The sequence below is a fragment of the Aythya fuligula genome, chromosome 34 (genome assembly GCF_009819795.1).
Source record: "Aythya fuligula isolate bAytFul2 chromosome 34, bAytFul2.pri, whole genome shotgun sequence".
Lineage (NCBI taxonomy): Eukaryota > Metazoa > Chordata > Aves > Anseriformes > Anatidae > Aythya > Aythya fuligula.
The window spans coordinates 274,940-296,231 of NC_045592.1; the positions used below are offsets into that span (position 1 = coordinate 274,940).

General features: G+C 51.1%; 2 protein-coding genes across 2 annotated transcripts; one reads left to right on the forward strand and one right to left on the reverse strand.

Annotated features, from left to right (window-relative positions):
- Positions 1–8,023: 8,023 nt before the first annotated feature.
- LOC116500327 (olfactory receptor 14A16-like) lies at positions 8,024–8,983 on the forward strand. Its single transcript, XM_032205251.1, has one exon. The coding sequence runs from the start codon at positions 8,024–8,026 to the stop codon at positions 8,981–8,983; it is 960 nt and encodes a 319-aa protein (XP_032061142.1).
- Positions 8,984–18,411: 9,428 nt separating this feature from the next.
- On the reverse strand, positions 18,412–19,374 carry LOC116500328 (olfactory receptor 14A16-like). Its single transcript, XM_032205252.1, has one exon. The coding sequence runs from the start codon at positions 19,372–19,374 to the stop codon at positions 18,412–18,414; it is 963 nt and encodes a 320-aa protein (XP_032061143.1).
- Between the last annotated feature and the right edge of the window lie 1,918 nt (positions 19,375–21,292).

A 21,292-nucleotide genomic window follows, 5' to 3' on the forward strand; every position in this document is an offset into this window, starting at 1 on the left:
CCTCCTGCCATTCGCAGACACACGGGAGTTGCAGCTCCTGCACTTTGCGCTCTTCCTGGGCATCTACCTGGCTGCCCTCCTGGGCAACGGCCTCATCCTCACCACCGTAGCCTGCAAGCACTGCCTCCACACCCCCATGTACTTCTTCCTCCTCAACCTCGCCCTCCTCGACCTGGGATCCATCTCCACCACTGTCCCCAAAGCCATGGCCAATTCCTTCTGGGACACCAGGGCCATTTCCTACTCAGGATGTGTTGCACAGGTCTTTCTGTTTGTCTTCTTGATATCAGCAGAGTTTTTAATTCTCACCATCATGTCCTATGACCACTACATTGCCATCTGCAAGCCCCTGCACTACAGGATCCTCCTGGGCAGCAGAGCTTGTGACCAGATGGCAGCAGCTGCCTGGGGCAGTGCGGTTCTCTATGCTCTGCTGCATACAGCCAGTATATTTTCCCTGCCCCTCTGCCAAGGCAATGCCTTGGACCAATTCTTCTGTGAAATTCCCCAGATCCTCAAGCTCTCCTGTACAGACTCCTACCTCAGGGAAGTTTGGGTGCTTCTGTTCAGTGCTTGTTTGACATCTGGATGTTTTGCTTTCATTGTCTTTTCCTATGTACAGATCTTCAGGGCCGTGCTGACAGTGCCTCCTGAGGAGGGACGGCACAAAGCCTTTTCCACATGCCTCCCTCACCTGGCTGTGGTCTCTTTTTCTCAGCACAGCCATTTTTGCCTACCTGAAGCCCCTGACCATTTCCTCCCCATCCTCTGACCTAGTGGTGGCAGTTCTGTACTCGGTGATGCCTCCAGCACTGAACCCCCTCATCTACAGCATGAGGAACCAGGAGCTCAAGGGTGCCATTAGACAAATGATTTCATGGATGTTTCTGTGTAGTGATAAATTTCCCTTCTTTCCACACAAGTGACTTTCCTATCCCCATGAAGGCCTCATCCTTGTTTCATATGTATATTTTCATTGTTATCTTTAATGTCATTACCATTTATGTTCTTAGAGAAACATTTGCAGATGTCTGTAATGAGTAATGATACCGCTCTGTTTACTCTGGAGGCTCTATAAACATGTCTCACAGTAGGACAGCACTGACTGTTTTAGTATCTGCTTAATAAAACAGGATCTTCATAGTGCAGTCTGAATGCTTCACTCTTCTTTCACAGCTTGTGCCATAATCAGGGCTGTGCAGTTGCTCCCCATGTTGCTGCATGGATTTGGGAGAGACCAAGCATAGGATTTAGGAGCAACCTGTTGGTGTCTAATGGCAGCAGAGATGGTAACTGAGGTACATAGGAATGACTGTTCCACATGGTCTTCCTGTTTCTCAGGAGTGCCTTTTTTGCCAACCTGAAGTGCCTTTCCATCTCGTCCCCATCCTTGGACCTGGTGATGGCTGTCCTGTACTCAGTGATGCTCCCAGCAGTGAACCCCCTCATCTACCGCACAAGGAACCAGGAGCACAAGGAGAGACCATTTCTGCCATTAGGAAAGTGATGTCATGGATGTCAAGTGCTGTCAGGGATGGCACTGAGGGGCTGCAGGCTTCAAGGGGATCTGCTGCAGAAGAGAGAAGGGGACACAGCAGGGGACACTGACCACTGTACGCTTGTGCCATGGAAGTCCCCATCTGTGGGGCTGAGCCCTCTGTGCCCCAGGAACTGCTTTGCCCTTCAGAGGGGCTGGGGCTGTGGTGGCAGTGCCCAGAGCCCTGCAGCAGCCTGCGGTGGACACTACCCTAAGGATCACTGGCACTGGGCTGGGATGAGGGCAGGGAGGTGGGCAGAGATCAGGGAGGTGGAAGAGCCGTTCTCGAGGTCTGTGTTGGGGGAACAGCCAGCTCTGTTGGCCTCTGTCCTGGCCCAGAGCCCTGCCGACCTGGAGCAGGGCTGTCTGCAGAGGCCCCCATGGGACGTGGCTGGGTCAGGGCAGGGGCCATGGGCTTCAGAAGGCTGCAAAGGAAGGAGGGCCATGGCAGGAAGGGACCCTGAGGGTGCCATTGGGATTGTAATGGGGGGAGCTCCTCCCAGCCCTGAATGTGCACTGCCATGTGCGGTGCCATGGTGGCACAGCTGTGGGACCATGTGTGGGGCAGTGGGGCTGCGACGATGCAGGAACAGGGCTCTGAGAGGGGCCATGAATGAGCTGGTAGGGGGTGACAGCAAGGACAGGCTCCAAAACAGGAAATTATGGTGGAGATGGAGATATGGTTTTAGCAAGGTTTTACAAGCTCGCCTGTAAGTGGTGTTATCGAGAAAAGTCAAGAGCAAAGAGAAGAGCTTCTGCTGGAGCTAAGGTTCAGATTTCTCACCCAGCTCACCCAGGGCTCGTCCTGAGCAAGGTGGCCACAAGCCCTGCCTGCCCTCCTGCCTGCTTCGCGCCGGCAGGTGGCTGTAGCAGAGGGGACCCCCAGCCAGCCCCTCGATGGGGCTCTGCCAGCCCCTCGCCCTCCCCTCTGCAGTGACGTCATTGCTGCCCAGAGGGCTTTCTGATGTGCAGGACAATTTCAGGGAGGACATCTGCCCATGTGCCAAAAGGACCTACTACCACCAAGATGCATTTGGTGTTTCCAGCTGTCACTGGCAGAGGTCTTGCAAAGTCTTTCTGCAGTTGTGCCCAGGGACCTTCACTCCATTGGTCCTGGGCTGGGCCTTTCACTTCAGCTGAACCTGTGTTGGTTGTGGCACAAGCAAGACGCCTCTTACAGATGCACTCTGCATCCTCCTTCATGGGAGGGCACCACTCCATGTCCTTTGCTCTGCTCACGGTGTTTGTCTTAGCTCACGGATGAACTGGATTACATCTGCTTGAGTCTCCTGATGCCCGAATGCACCACACAATAACTATTACTTTCCCTTACTGTGCGGATTGACCTGATGGGTCTGTTTACACTAATCCCTTTTAATTTCCCTAGTTGGAATATAACATATTCCCAGACTGGGACAAGCTGCTGGGCTCTGCCACAGCCACTCAAAGTCACCTATTCTTGAGTCTTTCAGCCTGAGTTTATCACACATGGACAAACATGAATATCTTTGGGTTTCAGTGGCAATTTCAAGTGTAGTGAACCCCAGGAATCCACTGGAAAGTCTTCCAGGACTTGTGTGGTGCCAGCCCAGAGGAATCCCTTGCAGAACCTACAGACTTGTCCAGGCCATAGTCTTGAATTCCCAGACTGCAGTGGCTGCCTTCCAATGATTGTGACTTATGTTAGACTCATAGAACCATAGAGCCATAGAATAATGTAGATTGGAAAAGATCTCTCAAATCATCAAGTTCAACCATTTACCTAACAGTGCCACATCCACCACTAAACCATGTCCCTAAGCACCACATCTACACGTCTTGTGAACACCTCCAGGGATGACCACTCCACCACATCCCTGGACAGCCTGTTCCAGTGCATCACAACCCTTTCAGGGAAAACATTTTTCCCAATATCCAACCTAAATCTCCCCTGGTGCAACTTCAGGCCATTTCCTCTTGTCCTGTTGCTGGCCCCAGTACTGAGTCCTGGGGGACTCCACTTGTGACCTGCTGCCAATTGGATTTAACTCTGGGAAACAGAGTCAAAACCTTTACTAAAACTTAGGTAGAAAACATCCACAGCCTCTCCCTCATCCACTAAGAGCATCACCTTTCCATAGGAGAACAGGTTTGTTAAGCAAGACCTGCCTTTCATGCCATGCTGACTGGGCCTGATCACCTGGATATCATGTATGTGTCGTATGATGGCACTCAAGATAATCTGCATCATATCCTTCCATGGCACCAATATAAGACTGACAGGCCTGTAGTTCCCTGGGTCCTCCTTCTGGCCTTTCCTGTAGATGGGCATCACATTTGCTAGCCGACAGTTGACTGGGACCTCCCCTGACAGCCAGGCCTGCTGATAAATTACAGAAAATGTCTTGGTAAGTACTTCTGCCAGCTCCTTCGATATCCTTGCATTGATTATGGATGGAGAATAGCCTTAGTCCTCTCTTTGTTCCTAAGGCATTTATAAAAACATTTTTAATTCTCCTTTATGGCAGCAGCCAGACTGAGTTCCAGTTGGGCTTTGGCCCTTCTAATTTTCTCCCTGCACAAGCTCACAATATCTTTGTAGTTAATCCTTCTAAGTGTCCTGCTCCTTCTTCCAAAGGTCATAAACTCTCTTTTTCTTCCTCAGCTCTAGCCAAAGCTCTGTTCAGCCATGCTGACCTTCTCTGCTGGCTCATCTTTCAGCACATGGGGATGACCTTTTCCTGTGCCATAAGGATTTCGTTCTTGAAGAGTGCCCAGCCTTCCTGGACTCCTTTGCCCTTCTGGACTGCCTCCTGAGGGACTCTGCCAACCCGGCTCCTTAACAGGCCAAAGTCAGCCCTTTGGAATTCCAGGGTGGCAATTCTTCTAACCCCTCTTCTTACCCCTCCAAGAATTAAAAACTCTGTTAATTCATGATGGCTATGCCCAAGATTTGCCTTCCAACCTTCACATCCTCCACAAGTCCTTCTCTGTTCAGAAGCAAAAGGTCCAGCAGGGCACCTTCCCTGGTTGCCTCACTGACCAGCTGTGTCAGGAAGATATCTTCCACCCGCTCCAAAGACCTCCTAGACTGTTTTCTCTCTGCTGCATTGTATTTCGAGCAGACATCTGGGAAGTTGAAGTCCCCCGCCAGACTGTATATTCAGTAACCAAGTCATTACCAGCCAGTGTGTGAGTGGCTGTAGGACAAGGATGCACTCCAGATATTCCAGGCTTTCATTCAATAACCTCTAGGACAGAAGTCACTGAGCACAAGCTAATAGATCAAACCTCTTTTGTGTTTGTATAGAGCATTCCCGTACTCCAAATTCACCTCTAGAAGAGTCCAAAACCCTCCAGGCACTCACAATTGACATAAGCTATAGCAGAATTACTGCAACCTGTTGCAAGGAGTCCTGGAAGTGCCTTCCCTGGTGACCAGCTCTGGTGAAGGCCTTGGGTTGCTTAGCTTGGAATGAGTGCCAGTGGAACCGGGGCTTTGTGTATATCTGTCCCCAAGTGTGGATGCCAATCACAGAGGTTGCCCAGGTGACATGTGGCAGCGATAGCTTCTGCCGAGAGGCAAAACCCCCTCTCTTGACACAAAGGATGAGGAACAAAGCCTTCATCCTGTTGGACTGATCTCACAGTCATACCCAGGCACAAGGCTGCCAGGCTGTCACCATGACTGTCGCCGTGTGCCGCTCTGTTAAGCAACAAGCAGCATTTCAGGAGAACTCAGACCTATTACTTATTCTGCAACTAAATGGCCACTTTTCTGACCCTGTCAGGCTTCTCATGCATTTGATACCACAAAGAAAAGGTGGTGTCTCCTTCCTAGCGAGGAATAACGCCAAGTACCAGTACAGGCTGAGTAGAGGGGGAGGACCACCTCCATTGACCTGCTGGCAACACTCTTCTGAATGTACCCCAGGATCCCGTCGGCCTTCTTGGCCACAAGGCACACTGCTGACTCGTGCTCAGCCTGCTGTCCCCCCAGACTTCTAGAGCCTTCTTTGCAGAACTGATCTCCAGCAGGTCATTCACAGCCTGTACTGGTGCTGGGGGTTTTCCTCCCTAGGAAGGAGATAGGACCCTGCACTTGCCCTTGTTGAACTTCATGGGGTTCCTCTCAGCCTGCCTCTCCAGCCTGTCAAGATCCCTCTGAATGACAGCACAGCCCTCTGGGGTATCAGCTACTCATCCCAGCTTTGCGTCATCACCAAAGTTGCTGAGAGTGCACTCTGTTACATCATGCACTTCACTGATGAATAAGTTGAACAACAGAGAGGAACTTTGGCACATCCCGTAGCCCTGCACGCAAGTAGGGCAATTCCTGCTGCAGGAATCAGTTAGTACAGTGTTTAGAGAGGGCCAGTCAGTGTTTGCTTTGTCTGCTTGCTAGTGTGTTCCCCAGGAGAGACCCTGCTCTCTCAAGGAGCCGTGAGCCCTAGAGCCCCAGGGCCATGTGCAGGGAGCCTGGTGGGGGGCAGAGCAAGGGAGGCCTTGGGCTGGGCCTCTGCTGCTGAGCTGGGCCGGGCTCCTGGGCCCAAGTGGAGCTCGTGGCAAGCGGGCAGCGCTGCAGAGAGACAGCTCTGCCCAGGAGCAGCTCCTCTGCACAGTGCAGCAGGGCTGGGGGCACTGCCTGCAGAGACACAGTGCTTAAAGGCAGGCAGAAGTGGCAGGATGCCCAGAGCTCACTGCCGGAGAAGACTTCCCAGCCCTGCACCTGGTAAGTCTCTGGCTGGAGGGCCATGCAGCTGCAGTTTCTGGAGGCAGGAGAAGCCAGGGGTGCAGGCAAGGGTGTCCAGGGCTGTGGTGCAGAGCAGGGTCCCTGCTGTGCCCCAGGGGCTGTGTGGTGGGGCAGGGCCTCTGCCACCTGCCAGGCTCAGCACTCAGCCTGCCCGGGGAGCTGCCCAGGGCGCTGCAGGGAGAAGCTGCGGGTGGAAGGAGTCCCCCCAGCAGGGCAGGATCCTGCTGCTGGTGCGAGGCTGCTCCCTTCAGCAGGCTGCTTACAGATTCAGAGCACACCAAGGATATTTCCAAAGGGACTTTTGAGGACAAGAGTTAAGGCAGGTGTTAGGTACTTCACGATCAGCAGTCCTTAGTTTACTTTCTTTTTTCTTTTTTCTTTTTTATCTTTTTTTGTTTGGTTGTTGTTTTTGTTTGTTTGTTTGTTTGTTTGTTTGTTTTTGTTTTTTCTTTTCTTTTCTGTGAGTCAGTGGAAGGGAATTCGATGCTATTTCCAAGAAGAGTCTGAGAGTACTAAGCCTTCACAAGGAGGATTTGAAGAAATCCCAGCAAGTCAGGACCTTTCCTGTCCCTGAAACCATAGAAAGCTCCACCACCTCACTTTCAGTGTCAGCAGGGTCTGTGTGCCCTGGGCTCTAGGTCATGCCACCAGTGAGCTGCCCCTGGGCAGAGCCCTGCTGCCAGGAGTTGTCGCAAGGGCAGAGCTGAGCACCCAGTGGGTGGGATGGAGGCTGTGAGCTGCAGGCAGGAGGCGTGGGGACAGAGACCCAGCTGCAGGCAGGGACAGCTGCAGGCTTTACAGCCATGGGCAGGGAATGGCAGCACAGTGCTAACAGAATAGTCTGGCACCTCTCTGTCTGCCCTCTAGCCCACAGGATTCAGGTGGACTCATAACCTCAGTAGCAGGACCTCACTCACAACAGACCCCTCTGAGTTCCTGTTGGTCCCTTGCCTTGCCTTCCCTGGCAGAAGCCCTGTGCTATTCCTCTCTCTTCTTAGACCTGCAGCTGCTGTTCTTGCTTTATGGCTCCCTGCAGATGAGGAGATGGGGCTTTCAGTTGCAGCTCAAGAACTGACCCTTTGGGTCCCACCACGCAGATGTGTCCATAGGAGGAAGGTGCCCAGAGTTCCCCTTCTAACCTGTGGGGCTCTGGGCAATGAGGCAGGGAGAGAGCTGCATCTCCTTCCAGGGAGTTTTTTTCCAATTTCACAATCATTGAGCAGCTCAGTGTCGGAAACTTGGCTGAGCACTAGGTGAGTCTGTCTGAGACCAGGGTAGATGGCAGACTGGCTATCCTCACTGCACTAAGGACAGTCACTTTGCCTGTCAAGAGCTCACCTGGAATACCTTACAAATGCCAGTGTTTTCTACCCTCTAAAAATGCTTCTGAGTGAGACACAACTGGAACAAAGTAAATCACAAGTACTGTTCATCAGTAAAGAGTGTTGACAGTGGTAATGCTGTGAAGTCCACATACATCAGAGAGAGAGATTTAATCAGAGATCACTCCTGGTTTCTTTTCATGTAGAGCTGTAGGACAGGTCTGAATCCTCCAGCACCCACAGCAGAGACCGCTGCTCCCAGGGCCACATTCCTCCCGCAATAACCAGACCTCAAGCAAGGGAGTAACAGAAACGCCTCAGAAAGGGGAAAGTCACTGTAGGGGTATTTGGACGGGAAGATAAATAGGTTTTCTCTCCTAATGATCACTGTCTTTTCTTCCTTAGGTAGTCCCCTTTGTCCAGGAGGATCAGATGTCCAACAGCAGCTTCATCACCGAGTTCCTTCTCCTGCCATTCGCAGACACGCGGGAGCTGCAGCTCCTGCACTTCGTGCTCTTCCTGGGCATCTACCTGGCTGCCCTCCTGGGCAACGGCCTCATCCTCACTGCCATAGCCTGCGATCACCGCCTCCACACTCCCATGTACTTCTTCCTCCTCAACCTTGCCCTCCTCGACCTGGGCTGCATCTCCACCACTGTCCCCAAAGCTATGGCCAATTCCCTTCATGATACTAGGGCAATTTCCTATGCAGGATGTGCTGCACAGGTCTTTCTTTTTCCCTTTCTGATGTCAGCAGAGTATTTTATTCTCACTGTCATGGCCTACGACCGCTATGCTGCCATCTGCAAGCCCCTGCACTACAGGACCCTCCTGGGCAGCAGAGCTTGTGCCCAGATGGCAACAGCTGCCTGGGGCAGTGGAGTTCTCTATGCTGTGCTGCACACTGCCAATACATTTTCCCTGCCCCTCTGCCAAGACAATGCTGTGGACCAGTTCTTCTGTGAGATCCCCCAGATCCTGAAGATCTCCTGCTCACGCTCCTACCTGAGGAGTTTTTGGGTGCTTGTGGTTGGTGTCTGGTTAGCGTCCGTGTGCTTTGTTTTCATTCTTTTTTCTTATGTTCAGATCTTCAGGGCTGTGCTGAGGATGCCTTCAGAGCAGGGGCGACACAAAGCCTTTTCCACATGCCTCCCTCACCTGTTTGTGGTCTCCTTGTTTATCAGCACTGGCTTTTTTGCTTATCTGAAGCCCCCCTCCATGTCCTCTCCATCCCTGAACCTGATAGTGGCAGTTCTGTACTCGGTGATGCCTCCAACATTGAACCCTCTCATCTACAGCATGAGAAACAGGGAGCTCAAGTGGGCTATTAGGAAAGTGATTTCATGGATGCTTCTGAATAGAGACAAATTTCCCCTCTTTTTCCAGAAATGACTTAACTTGGTACCTCCCCTCAGGCCTGGTCCATCTTCCATTGTCAATATTGTTATTGTTCTCTTTGGTATCATTTGATTTATTGCGCTCTTAGAGTAATATCTCTTTTTCACCCTACTTCTGCTGAGGATTGACACTTCTCTGTTTGCTCTTGAGGCTCTACAAATATGAGTCCAACAGAAGGTCAGAACTGACTCTTACATAGCATCTGCAAAATAAAATGGGATCTTGTCGTGGTTTAACCCGGCCGGCAGCTAAACACCACACAGCCGTTCGCTCACCCTCCCCCCTCCTTCTCTGGGACGGGGGAGAGAAATGGAAAGTGAAGCCTGTGAGTTGAGATAAAGACAGTTTAATAAAACAGGAAAATAATAATAACAAAATAATAATAATAATAATAATAATGATACAATGGTGATAATAGGAAAGTAATAGTAATATGTACAAACAAGTGATGCACAATGCAATTGCTCACCACCCGCTGACCGATGCCCAGCCTAACCCCGAGCAGTCCCGCCCCCCTCCCCCCGGCTAGCCACCCCTATATATTGTTTAGCATGACGTCAGATGGTATGGAATACCCCTTTGGCTAGTTTGGGTCACCTGTCCTGGGTCTGTCCCCTCCCAGCTCTTACTGCACCCCCAGCCTGCCTGTTGGCAGGACAGAGCGAAAGGCTGAGATGTCCTTGGCTTGGTATAAGCACTGCTCTGCAACAATTAAAACATCGGGGTGTTATCAGCACTCTTCTCATCCTAAGCCAAAACACAGCATTCCACCAGCTACTAGGAAGAAAATTAATTCTGTTCTAACTGAAACCAGGACAGATCTCCACAGTGCACTGTCTGAAGGCTTGGCTGTTTTTTCAAGGTTGTTACCAAGCTTTCCAGAAGCTTGTGCCACTTTGCATCATCTATCAGATGCTTTCCATCATCTGTCAGTGGTCATGGTCCTCCAAAGAGGTCCCGGTTGAGTAGAGACTTGCTAATTGTGATGCCCATCTTTAAGAAGGGTCATAAGGAGGACTCAGGGAACTACAGGCCTGTCAGTCTTATAGTGGTGCCAGGGAAGGTGATTGGACAGGTCATCTTGAATGCAATCATGCAGCATTTGCGGGACTACCAGGGGATCAGGCCCAGTCAGTATGGGTTCAAGAAAGGCAAGTCCTGCCTGACTAACCTCATCTCCTATGACCAGTGACCTGCCAAGGGGATGAGGGAAAGCCTGTTGACATAGTCTACCTAGACTTCAGCAAAACCCTTGCCATGGTCTCCCACAGTATTCTCCTGGAAAAGCTGGCAGCCCATGGCTTGGACAGGTACACGCTTTGCTGGGTTAAAAACTGTCTGGGTGGCCAGGCCCAGAGAGTAGTGGTGAACAGAGTGAAATCCAGCTGGTGACCAGTCATGAGTGGTGTTCCCCAGGGGTTGGTGTTGGGGCCCATCCTCTTTAACATCTTTATTGATGATTTGGATGAGGGAATTGAGTGTACTGCCAGTACGTTTGCAGATGACACCAAGGTGGAGGAAAGTGTCAATCTGCCAGAGGGTAGGAAGGTCCAGTAGAGGGACCTGGACAGGCTGGATTGATGGGCAGAGACCAGTGGGATGAGGTTCACCATGGCTAAGTGCTGCGTCCTGCCCTTTGGCCACAACAACCCCATGGAGCGCTACAGGCTTGGGGCAGACTGGCCTGAAAGCTGTGCAGAGGGAAAGGTTGGATGTAGTACTTAGGGACATGGCTTAGTGGGTGATATTGGTGGTAGGGGGATGGTTGGACCACAAGATCTTGAAGGTCTTTTCCAACCTTAATAATTCTAAGATTCTATGCTTCTTATGCTGCAGAGCCACAAGTCCATGGTTCCCTGGTGCTTCACCAAGCCTAGGAAGTGGTTGAGGAAAAAAATGGTGACCTATATTCTCCAGGCCTTATTACAACCATATTTCTAGTTTGGTGGCATCAAAAGCAATGCCTGTGCCCTGTGTCAGGGCTTTGACTGATGGAAACAGGGCCCAGCAGCTGTAACAGCTTGCTGCTGTTTCTCAGGTTGTGTCCAGCACGTCTGTGAGACAGTCTCCCCCAACCTGCCTGCTGAACCTCAGCCCAAAACTCATCACCAAGTCCTCAGCTTGGGTCCTCTCCAAGGACTGGAGTGTAGTGGTGACTGCAGGAAGGACGAGCCCTCTCCTTGGGCCTGTCCATGGCCCTTGGTATGCTCCACAGGAAAAGGGAGCATATCCATAGCATGCTAATGCCCCTTTCACTTCCCTGTGCCTTTGGGAGCTGCAAAAACTGTCCCTCAGCCCTAAGATCCAGCCCAGTGTCTTGCATCATGAAGCTGGAGAAATTCTCTCAGAATTTCCAACACTCTCATTTACACAGGCAAATACACACAAGTGCATGCACAAATACACACACATAAATACACAGATGTGCACACGTGGACACAGCCGACCACACACAGACCAACTCCAACAGGGAACAGCACCTTCACAGCCACCACACCACCAGCAGTACACACACAGCCATGTGCAACACACCTGGCCCCATCCCATTCCCACCTCAGCCTGCTCTGCTCTGAAGGTCACCAGTGCTCCACACATCCCCAGCAGCAATTACCCATGGGTGCAGACGCACACATGGCTATGTGGTTCCATGATTGTATGATTCACCCCCAACACACCCAGGAGTGAGCACACTCACACAGCAAATAACCAGCAACAGAGTTGAATAAGAAGGCAGGACAATGATCAGGCACAGGGCCTGACCAGACCAGCCCTGACCAGATCCCTATCCACATGCAGCTGGCCCCTTGCATCCCTCTCCCCTCCTCTTCCACAGGATTCTTCCTCCTCAAGACACTGTAATCCCTTCCTTTTTTTACATGCAGTCCCCTGCTCAATTATCAGTTCTCACCAATCACATTGTCCCCCATTGATCCTTAGTTTGCTATACCTGTACCCACATTTGGTAATTCAGATAACATTGCCTACATCATCTGGGCCTCCAACAGGAAAGAGAGCTTGACATGTCACAGATTTGCTCTGTGCCAGACTGAGGAGTGGCATGAACAGTCCTGGGCAGGGAGGGTTTTATGGTAACTGGGCTCCATGCAGGACAGAAAATCGTCATTTTAAGGCTTTAGGTCTGAGTTGGGCTGAAGACCTGATCTGAGCTGTAGGCCCATTGCCTCCAATTTTTTTAACCGTTTCAATCATTTCACTTCAATCAGCACACTTCAATCAGCTGAAATGATTGAACACTTCTAATACAATGTTTGAGCTGTCCCATGACATTTTTTTCCCTTGGATGTTTATTACAGCAAGAGAAAAAATACCAATCTTCTCCTGTACTTGCATGACTCTGTCTCTTATGCTCTGCACTTCATCTCCCTAGTCTTTCTGGTATTTTCGCCTGGCTTTATGAAACAGACCATATTGGAAGTCACTTTTCCATCAGACTATCTGGACACGTGCACTCTCCATTCTTCTCCAGATTCCCCTCCCCTCACTCTTTGATTATTCAGATAATTCTCACCTGCACAGTTGGTTCTCAGAACTTGAGGAATCTTCAAAGTTGCCCATATTTCACTTTCCTATCTCATCAACCCTACAGCCAACTCTGTAATTGCATTTCTATTCATCATTTCCTATCTATGTCAAACATTTCTTGTATAGTCATCCCTTGTGGAAGGTGCACCTCATTGGAGGCAACTTGGATTTGGCTCACTGTTCAGGACATTGGGGTTTGCTTGTTTGTGGTTAAATGTTAATAACAACATCAAAAACTGCCTGTGTGCAGCCCGTTGTCTGAGGAAAGGAGGTGGGACTTGGTGAAAAGATGCTGTAACACCCTGCTGTGGACTTCAGTGGAGAAGTCTGGTGTAAGGAAAAGTGATGCAAGTCCCAGGTGGCTGATGAGAGAAGTGGTGGGGATGGAGAGCTGAGCAGCAAGGTTGTCCATACAGTCTAGGACTTCAAGGGACTGCTTTTCCACCCATACAGACCTCCTTAGGAGGCACATTGAATCCATGATAACTAGAGAATGATGCTAGCAGTTCTTCTGAAAACTCTAAACTAATGGAAAATAATCTTAAATAAGGAAAATGCTCTTAGAAATCTGGTCATTGAATACTTTCTCTTTAAACTGCATTCTTGAAACCTCTCTAATTAACTGTACAAATCTAGAAGACTGAATGAAAATGGCTGAATTGTAATGAGCCCCATGGTGCATTTGATGCTGAGTCCATAAACTTCAGGTAGTGAGAAGAGAATGATGTAACTGCAGGAGAAATTCAAGTCAGAAGGAGACTTTGAAGTGTCTGGGAGTACTAATGGGCCACAGTGAGGGTCATTACTGACAAAGCCTCCCCATGGACTTGTTAGAACAGACAATTGGAGGCCATGATTGCAGGTAGGCAAAGGCACTGGGCAGGAGACTCTGATGCTGAGTAAAGGCCTTGGTTTGTTTGGTGAAGCAGAAAGGCCAAGCCCTGGCCCTCAGCCCCTGGGCAGGGAGGTCCTGTCCCTCACCCATGGCTCAGGGCTCTTCCTGGGGCAGTGGGATGTGGGGTGTGTGATGCTGTGTGAAGGACAATGCTATGACACCTGCTGGCCTCCCCATTGGGTTGCAAGGAGGCCACAAGACCCCAGTGTCATGAGCACAGCATGTGTCCTCATGGGCCTCAGTAGCAGAGACAACTGCCATAGCCAGGGGGAGAAAGACCTTAGTGCTGTTGGGGCCTTGCAGCCTTGCCAGTGTACTCGGTCTTCATCACCACAGGCTATCCTGCACTGTCCAATTCTTGCCCTTTTCCCCCTGCAGGCTACAGGCATGAACTTCACTTTCCCACTTTGCTCTCACCCTGGCATTTCCTTACTTTCACTGAGGTCTCCCCACCCTGCCTGGCTGTCCTTTGAAACAAAATGGCACGGGCTGACCATAGACTCCTTCTGGGTGATGTCAGGTCCCACAGCACTACCCGTTTAGTGACATGTCCTCCTCCTCATTCCCACTCTTCACCTTCCAAGCAGCACTTTGTCCCACTTTTGACTCTCTCCTGCTATTTCCCACCACGAGAGAATCCTCACCAGGATCTTCGATGCCACATGCCTGCTGCTGGCCTTCCAGTTTCTCAGGTAGATGTAACCAAGTTGTGTACCCATTCCTGTCCCACCATGTGCTCAGGCAGAAGGGATGTAAAAACCCACACCCAAGGTCTCTTCCTGCATGGGGCCTATCAGGCTCTCAGACAGAGGGCATCTCACAATCAGTGTGCCAAGCAGGTGCCTTCTGCTGCCTTATCAGGGATGCTGGCAGGTGTAAGTGGAAAAGCACAGATGTCAGCCAGGAGGCAAGGGCTGACACATCAGCTGCTTCAGGAAGCAGTCACCTCACAGGCCTTGTCCCCAGCCATGTTACTGCTGCTGGCCTGTCAGCTCCAGAGATTGAGCTGACCAGAGGCTTCCTACTCGTTGTTAAGTTTCTGAGGCACCAGAAACCTCAACTTATTCACCCGGCACTGTCATTGTGTGCCAGGGCCTGGGGAGATAAAAAAAAATGTAAGCTTATCAAGTAAATTTTCTACCCTTAGTTTATAAAGTAAATTTTCTACTACTGCTTCAAATATGGAATCATTCTTTGCAGGATCTACCGTGGTCATAGTAACACAAGACGTTATCTCTGCCTCTGCCTCTCTCTCTTTTCCTCTTCCTCTGCCTGCTATGTCTTCAGAGAGCTCTCTGAAAGACAGGTCATTGAATCACAATAAACAAACAAATGTTCCAAGAGACTTCTGATTTTTATCTTCTTCAACTCTTCTGATCAAGGTAGACTAAATAGATAAGATTGATCAAGGGCTCCTTTGAGCTTGACACCATCCAGAAAAGATATGAAAGTGTGCTCCATCTGGTAATTCAGAGAGTCAATAACGACATTCAGCAGTGCTGCCCCAAGTGCTGATTGCTGAGGGATGATGCTAAGAACTGGCTGACAGCACTATGTGTCATGGATGATATCTGGGCCTGATTGTCCAGCAAACTGGCACACCCACGGCCTCACCAATTTGTTATATACACATAGCACCATTCTGGCTATAAGAATTCTTTGAGACAAAGCCAAAGGCCTTGCTAAAGACAGGTAGGCACCTTCTCTTCCCTTTGCTTCCATTTCCTTCCCCTCCCCTATAGGTTCAGCAATCCTATTTTTTTTCCTTCAAGTGCCTGGAGGTGGCTGTGGAAGAGCTTGCCCCATCACCTTCACAGGGACTGAGGTGAGGCTGCCCAGCCTTCATTCTCCCAACCCTCCACGGCATGAGGAATGGACAAAGGCTGAGGGCATTTGTGCTCACTCAGGTTTGCCTCAGCACATGTACACAATGTGCATGCTGAAGCCTCAACTGTACCAGGCACATCTGGACTTCTGACTTAGCCATTCTGTGTCCCGCTGCAGAGGAACAAACCACCTATCTGAGCTGGGTTGAGCGCCCTGGTCCTGGAGCTCCTCAGTCAGCTCCTGCTGCCGTCAAGCCCTGGCAGCCTGCTCCAAGCTGCAGAAGTACCCAGGGGTTTCTCTTTCCAGGGATCCCCTGCACACACACGGGGCTCCACTCTCTTTCCAGGACTTCCCACATCAACAGAGAGCCTTTCCCAGGAAGGAGCATGCCTGTGCTGGCCTGGCCAGCCATTCCTGCACCCTCTCCCCATGCTCCCTACTGCCCCAGCTGGTGGTACTGCTTTGCAGAGCAAGGGGGCTGTGGTGTCTGGGAGACAGGGGCACTCTGCAGGGCTGTGCTGGGCAGGCTGGGAGGCAGAGACAGCTCATAGGGCTCTTCCACTGACTGCCTCCCACACCAGCTCTTCTGTGGCTGTCAAGGGTGCCCAGAGGTAGTGTGCCTTCTTTCCAGTGCCACAAGAAGTGTTTGGGTGCTGCACCCTATAGCATTCCACTATTCACATTCCACATTCGCTCACCAGACTTCTTTCCCTGTTCCTGCTATGTTCCCTGGGTCACGGGGCTCTTCTTTTCCTGCTCACATCCAGATTTAACACTTTATCGCAGGGGGACTCCACCTGGAAGAGGCTCATGCTCTGTGGGCTCCATTCACTGCTGACCCCCTGGGACACACTGTCCCTGCAGCTCCCCTGGGCTCTCCTGATTCCTTCCAAAATCTGCTCACCTGCCACCAGCCCCAGCACATGTTGTAGTGCCACAGGCAGGTTAATTGGAGACTCCTCACCATCTGCCTGAGTGATGGACACCAACAAGCAACACCTGATCCAGCCCCCATACCCTCAAACAGCCAGCTGGGGCTCTGATCACTTCACCCTGAGCCCATGGAGAAACAGGCAAAGCCAGGTCCCTCTTTGGAGTCCATTTCTGGACTGCAATATTCTTGACAGCAACTGCGAAGGAAGACCTGAGCCGCCAGGCACTACCCTGAGCAGAATCACATTATGGGATAGAAATGCTGTTCTGGAGGCCAGCTGAGTCACAAAAATGCCCGTTGCCAGTCCCTGCCTGTGGTCACAGGATTGCCACACAGCAGTACCGTGACCAAGCTACAGGAACAATCAGGCTTATGCCAACAGAAAAGACTCAGAAGGAGATTGTGGAAGTGGGATGAAAGTAGCTCTGGACAGATGAAACCCTGCTGCTTCCTGGAAGTGCTGCTATGGTGGGTCTCTATATTCCTCTTCATTTCCACCCATGGGCATTACCCTGGAACCCCCAGCAAAATTCTCAGAAAAAGCATCTCAGACACACTCTTCACTGCAGGTTCCTTTATTTTGTTTAAATACGTGAGTAGGATCAATAATCACAATTTATATAGAAAACATTGTTGCCCCTTACACCCCTCATTAATAACAAACAAAACCCACCAAAGAGCAAAAGACAAGCTTGGCATATCATGAGTTACATTATGAGTTATATTATGAGTTATATTAAGAGTCATCGCGGAACCTCTCTCAATTATTTTTCAACGATCCTGGGAATTTGGAGAGGTCCCGGTAGACTGGAAGCTGGCAAATGTTGTGCCGATTTTCAAGAAGGGTCAGAAAGAAGACCCTAGCAATTACAGGCCTGTCAGTCTCACGTCAGTGCCTGGTAAAATCATGGAGAAGATGGTTCTCGAACTTATTGAGGCGCACCCGGGGGACAAAGCAGTCATTGGTCCCAGCCAGCATGGGTTTGTGAAGGGTAGGTCCTGCCTAACTAACCTGATTTCCTTTTATGATAAGATCACCCGTATGGTGGACCAAGGGAAACCAGCTGATGTGATTTTTTTGGACTTCAGCAAGGCTTTTGACACGGTTTGCCATAGGATCCTACTGGACAAAATGTCCACCATACAGCTAAATAAAAACATCATACGATGGGTGAGCAATTGGCTAACGGGCAGGGCCCAAAGGGTTATGGTAAATGGGGCTGCGTCAGGCTGGCGGGCGGTCACCAGTGGGGTCCCTCAAGGCTCCATTTTAAGGCCGGTACTTTTCAATATTTTTATAAACGATCTGGATGTAGAAATAGAAGGTATTTTGAGCAAGTTTGCTGATGACACCAAACTTGGAGGAGTTGTGGACTCGAATGAGGGTGGAAAGGCCTTGCAGAGGGATCTGGATAGGTTGGAGAGCTGGGCGATCACCAACCGCATGAAGTTCAATAAGAGCAAGTGCCGGGTCCTGCACCTGGGATGGGGAAACCCTGGCTGCACGTACAGACTGGGCGATGAGACGCTGGAGAGCAGCCTAGAAGAGAGGGATCTGGGGGTCGTGGTAGACAGCAAGTTGAATATGAGCCAGCAGTGTGCCCTGGCAGCCAGGAGGGCCAACCGTGTCCTGGGGTGCATCAAGCACGGCATCACTAGTAGGTCAAGGGAGGTGATTGTCCTGCTCTACTCTGCGCTGGTGCGGCCTCACCTCGAGTACTGTGTGCAGTTCTGGGCACCACAGTATAAAAAGGACATGAAACTGTTGGAGAGTGTCCAGAGGAGGGCTACGAAGATGGTGAAAGGCCTGGAGGGGAAGACGTACGAAGAACGGCTGAGGTCACTGGGCCTGTTCAGCCTGGAGAAGAGGAGGCTGAGGGGAGACCTCATCACAGTCTACAACTTCCTCGTAAGGGGGTGTCGAGAGGCAGGAGACCTTTTCTCCATTAACACCAGTGACAGGACCCGTGGGAATGGGGTTAAGCTGAGGCAGGGGAAATTTAGGCTTGACATCAGGAGGGGGTTCTTCACAGAGAAGGTGGTTGCACACTGGAACAGGCTCCCCAGGGAAGTGGTCACTGCACCGAGCCTGTCTGAATTTAAGAAGAGATTGGACTGTGCACTTAGTCACATGGTCTGAACTTTTGGGTAGACCTGTGCAGTGTCAAGAGTTGGACTTGATGATCCTTAATGGTCCCTTCCAACTCAGGATATTCTATGATTCTATGAGTGCTTTGCAGAAGATAGGCAGTGCATTACTTCTAATGTACACCCACTCATGACTTTGCGCAGTGCATCCTTGAGCTCCTGGTTTCTCATGCTGTAGATGAGGGGGTTCACTGCTGGAGGAACCACCGAGTACAGAACTGCCACCACCAGATCCAGGGATGGAGAGGAGAGCGAGGGGGGCTTCAGGTAGGCAAAAAAGGCAGTGCTGAGAAAGAGGGAGACCACAGCCAGGTGAGGGAGGCTCGTGGAAAAGGCTTTGTATCGCCCCTGCTTAGAGGGCATCCTCAGCACAGCCCTGAAGATCTGCACATAGGACAGTAAAATGAATACAAAACACCCCCAAAGCACAAAAACACTAAATGTGAGAAGCCCAATTTCCCTTAGGTAGGAGTCAGAGCAAGAGAGCTTGAGGATCTTGGGGATTTCACAGAAGAACTGGTCCAGGGTATTTCCTCCACAGAGTGGCAGTGAAAATGTATTGGCAGTGTGCAGAAGAGTGTAGAGAACCCCACTGCCCCAGGCAGCTGCTGCCATCTTGGCACAAGCTCTGCTGCCCAGGATTGTCCCGTAGTGCAGGGGCTTGCAGATGGCAACGTAGCAGTCGTACGACATGACCGTGAGAAGGGAATACTCTGCTGACATCAAGAAGATAAACAGAAAAACCTGTGCAGCACAGCCTTGATAGGAGATGGCCCTGGTGTCCCAGAGGGAATTGGCCATGGCTTTGGGGAGAGTGGTGGAGATGCAGCCCAGGTCGAGGAGGGCAAGATTTAGGAGGAAGAAGTACATGGGGGTGTGGAGGTGGTGGTCACAGGCTATGGGGGTGAGGATGAGGCCATTGCCCAGGAGGGCAGCCAAGTAGATGCCCAGGAAGAGCGCGAAGTGCAGGAGCTGCAGCTCCCGTGTGTCTGCAAATGGCAGGAGGAGGAACTCGGTGATGGAGCTGCTGTTGGACATTTGCTACCTCTGGACATTGGGTTCTGTCCAAGGAAGGAATAACAAGTGAAAAGTCAAACATCTACAAAATCTATTGCATAGGTCGTTTAAGCTACTTCTCTCTCACCAGCACACAACAGACATGCACTGCCTTACTCCTTTCTGGAAGACCTCCGTGCAACTCCCTGGCCAGAGTTCTGGCTGGGTTCTGTTGTTGATGTTCCTTCTGTGAGCAGGAGAAACTGCCTTTTGGTACAGGGAGAGTCAGTTCTGCTCTGCAGCCAAAGGCATAGGAACTGGGTGCAACCTCAAATGCCTGCTGGCGAGGGGCATCTCCCTCTTTGCAGATCCTGAGGAGCAGGTCAGATAATCCCTCAAGAAACAATAAAATTGATGGTGGCACTGGCTATAGGCTGAGGTCTATGAAAGAACTTGTTGAGGTTCTTTAAAGACATGCAGACCTTTTCCAGAGCAATGCTCTAGGAGCCTCAATCTGTAATAAAAACACTATTCCTCCATTACTAACAGTCTGGCTTGCCTGTCGGGCAACAAATAGAGGATTGAGTGCCTCTACCCTGGAGGTAGACCATACCTGAACTTTCACTTGAGAAACCTATTTCAGGTTTGAATTTGTGTGAATTCTCACACCACCACCCCAGGAAATCCAAAGGAAACTCATGACCAAGTTCCCAAGACATTATGTCTGAAGGACTATATTGGATGAGAAGGGGGTTGCTCCAGGGAGCGTGTCTGCAGTGCACAGATGTCAGAGAGATGTCGAAATCTCCCCTGCCATGGTGTTTCTAGGAGCAGCTCCCTCTCATTCCCACAGCGAGCTTCTGTGCTGCCTGCAGCTGTCCCTGCCTGCAGCTGGTTCCCTGTCCCCATGCCTCCTGCCTGCAGCTCACAGCCCCCATCCCACCCGCTGGGTGCTCAGCTCTGCCCTGCAGACACCTCCTGGCAGCAGGGCTCTACCCAGGGGCAGCTCTCTGGGGGCACGTCCTAGAGCCCAAGTTACTCAGACCCTGCTGACCCTGCACATGTGGTGTTGGAGCTTTCTATGGGTTGAGGGGCAAGAATGGGACTTGATGGGGATCCTTGTAAGCTCCTTTTGATGGTGTAGAAATGATAGCCTTTTCTAGTAAATAACAGTGTCTATTTCTATTCCTACTCATCCAAAGAACAGAAAACTGAAAGAAAAGGCGCAGGAAAGCAGAGATCCAAGGAGCCAACTCCTGCCTTCTCTCCTCTCTTACAAGGTGGCTTGAATACGCCCTGGCTGTGCTATGGAACTGTGAGCAGGCTGCCCCAGGCAGCAGCCTCCCACCAGCAGCAGGATCCTGCCCTGACAGGGGGGCTCCTTCCACCCGCAGCTTCTCCCCGCAGCGCCCTGGGCAGCTCCCCAGGCAGGCTGAGTGCTGAGCCTGGCAGGCGGCAGAGGCCCTGGCCCGGCACACAGCCCCTGGGGCACAGCAGGGACCCTGCTCTGCACCACAGCCCTGGACACCCCTGCCTGCACCCCTGGCTTCACAGCCTGCAGCCAGCCTGTGACAAGGGAGCCCTTGGGGCCTGGCCTCTCTACATTTTCCTTCTGCTAGAAACTTACCATATTATGTGCTTTAGTCATTAAATCTCCAATGATCTCTTACTTTACACTCAGTCCACTGAACCCATAACCTCTCTCTCCCTTCTCTCCTCTCCCAGTGCCACCTGCGGTCAGAGCCCCCAGCCTTGCTGTGCTGTGCACAGGAGCTGCTCCTGGGCAGAGCTGTCTCTTTGCCACACTGCCTGCTTGCCAGGAGCTTCCCTTGGGCCCAGAAGCCTGGCCCAGCTCAGCAGCACAGCATCTGACTATGGCATCGCTTGCTCTGTGCCATTGGGCTCCCTCCAGGTGTCCCCAAGGCCTCAGTGCTGACAGCTCCTGAAGGCAGCAGGGTTT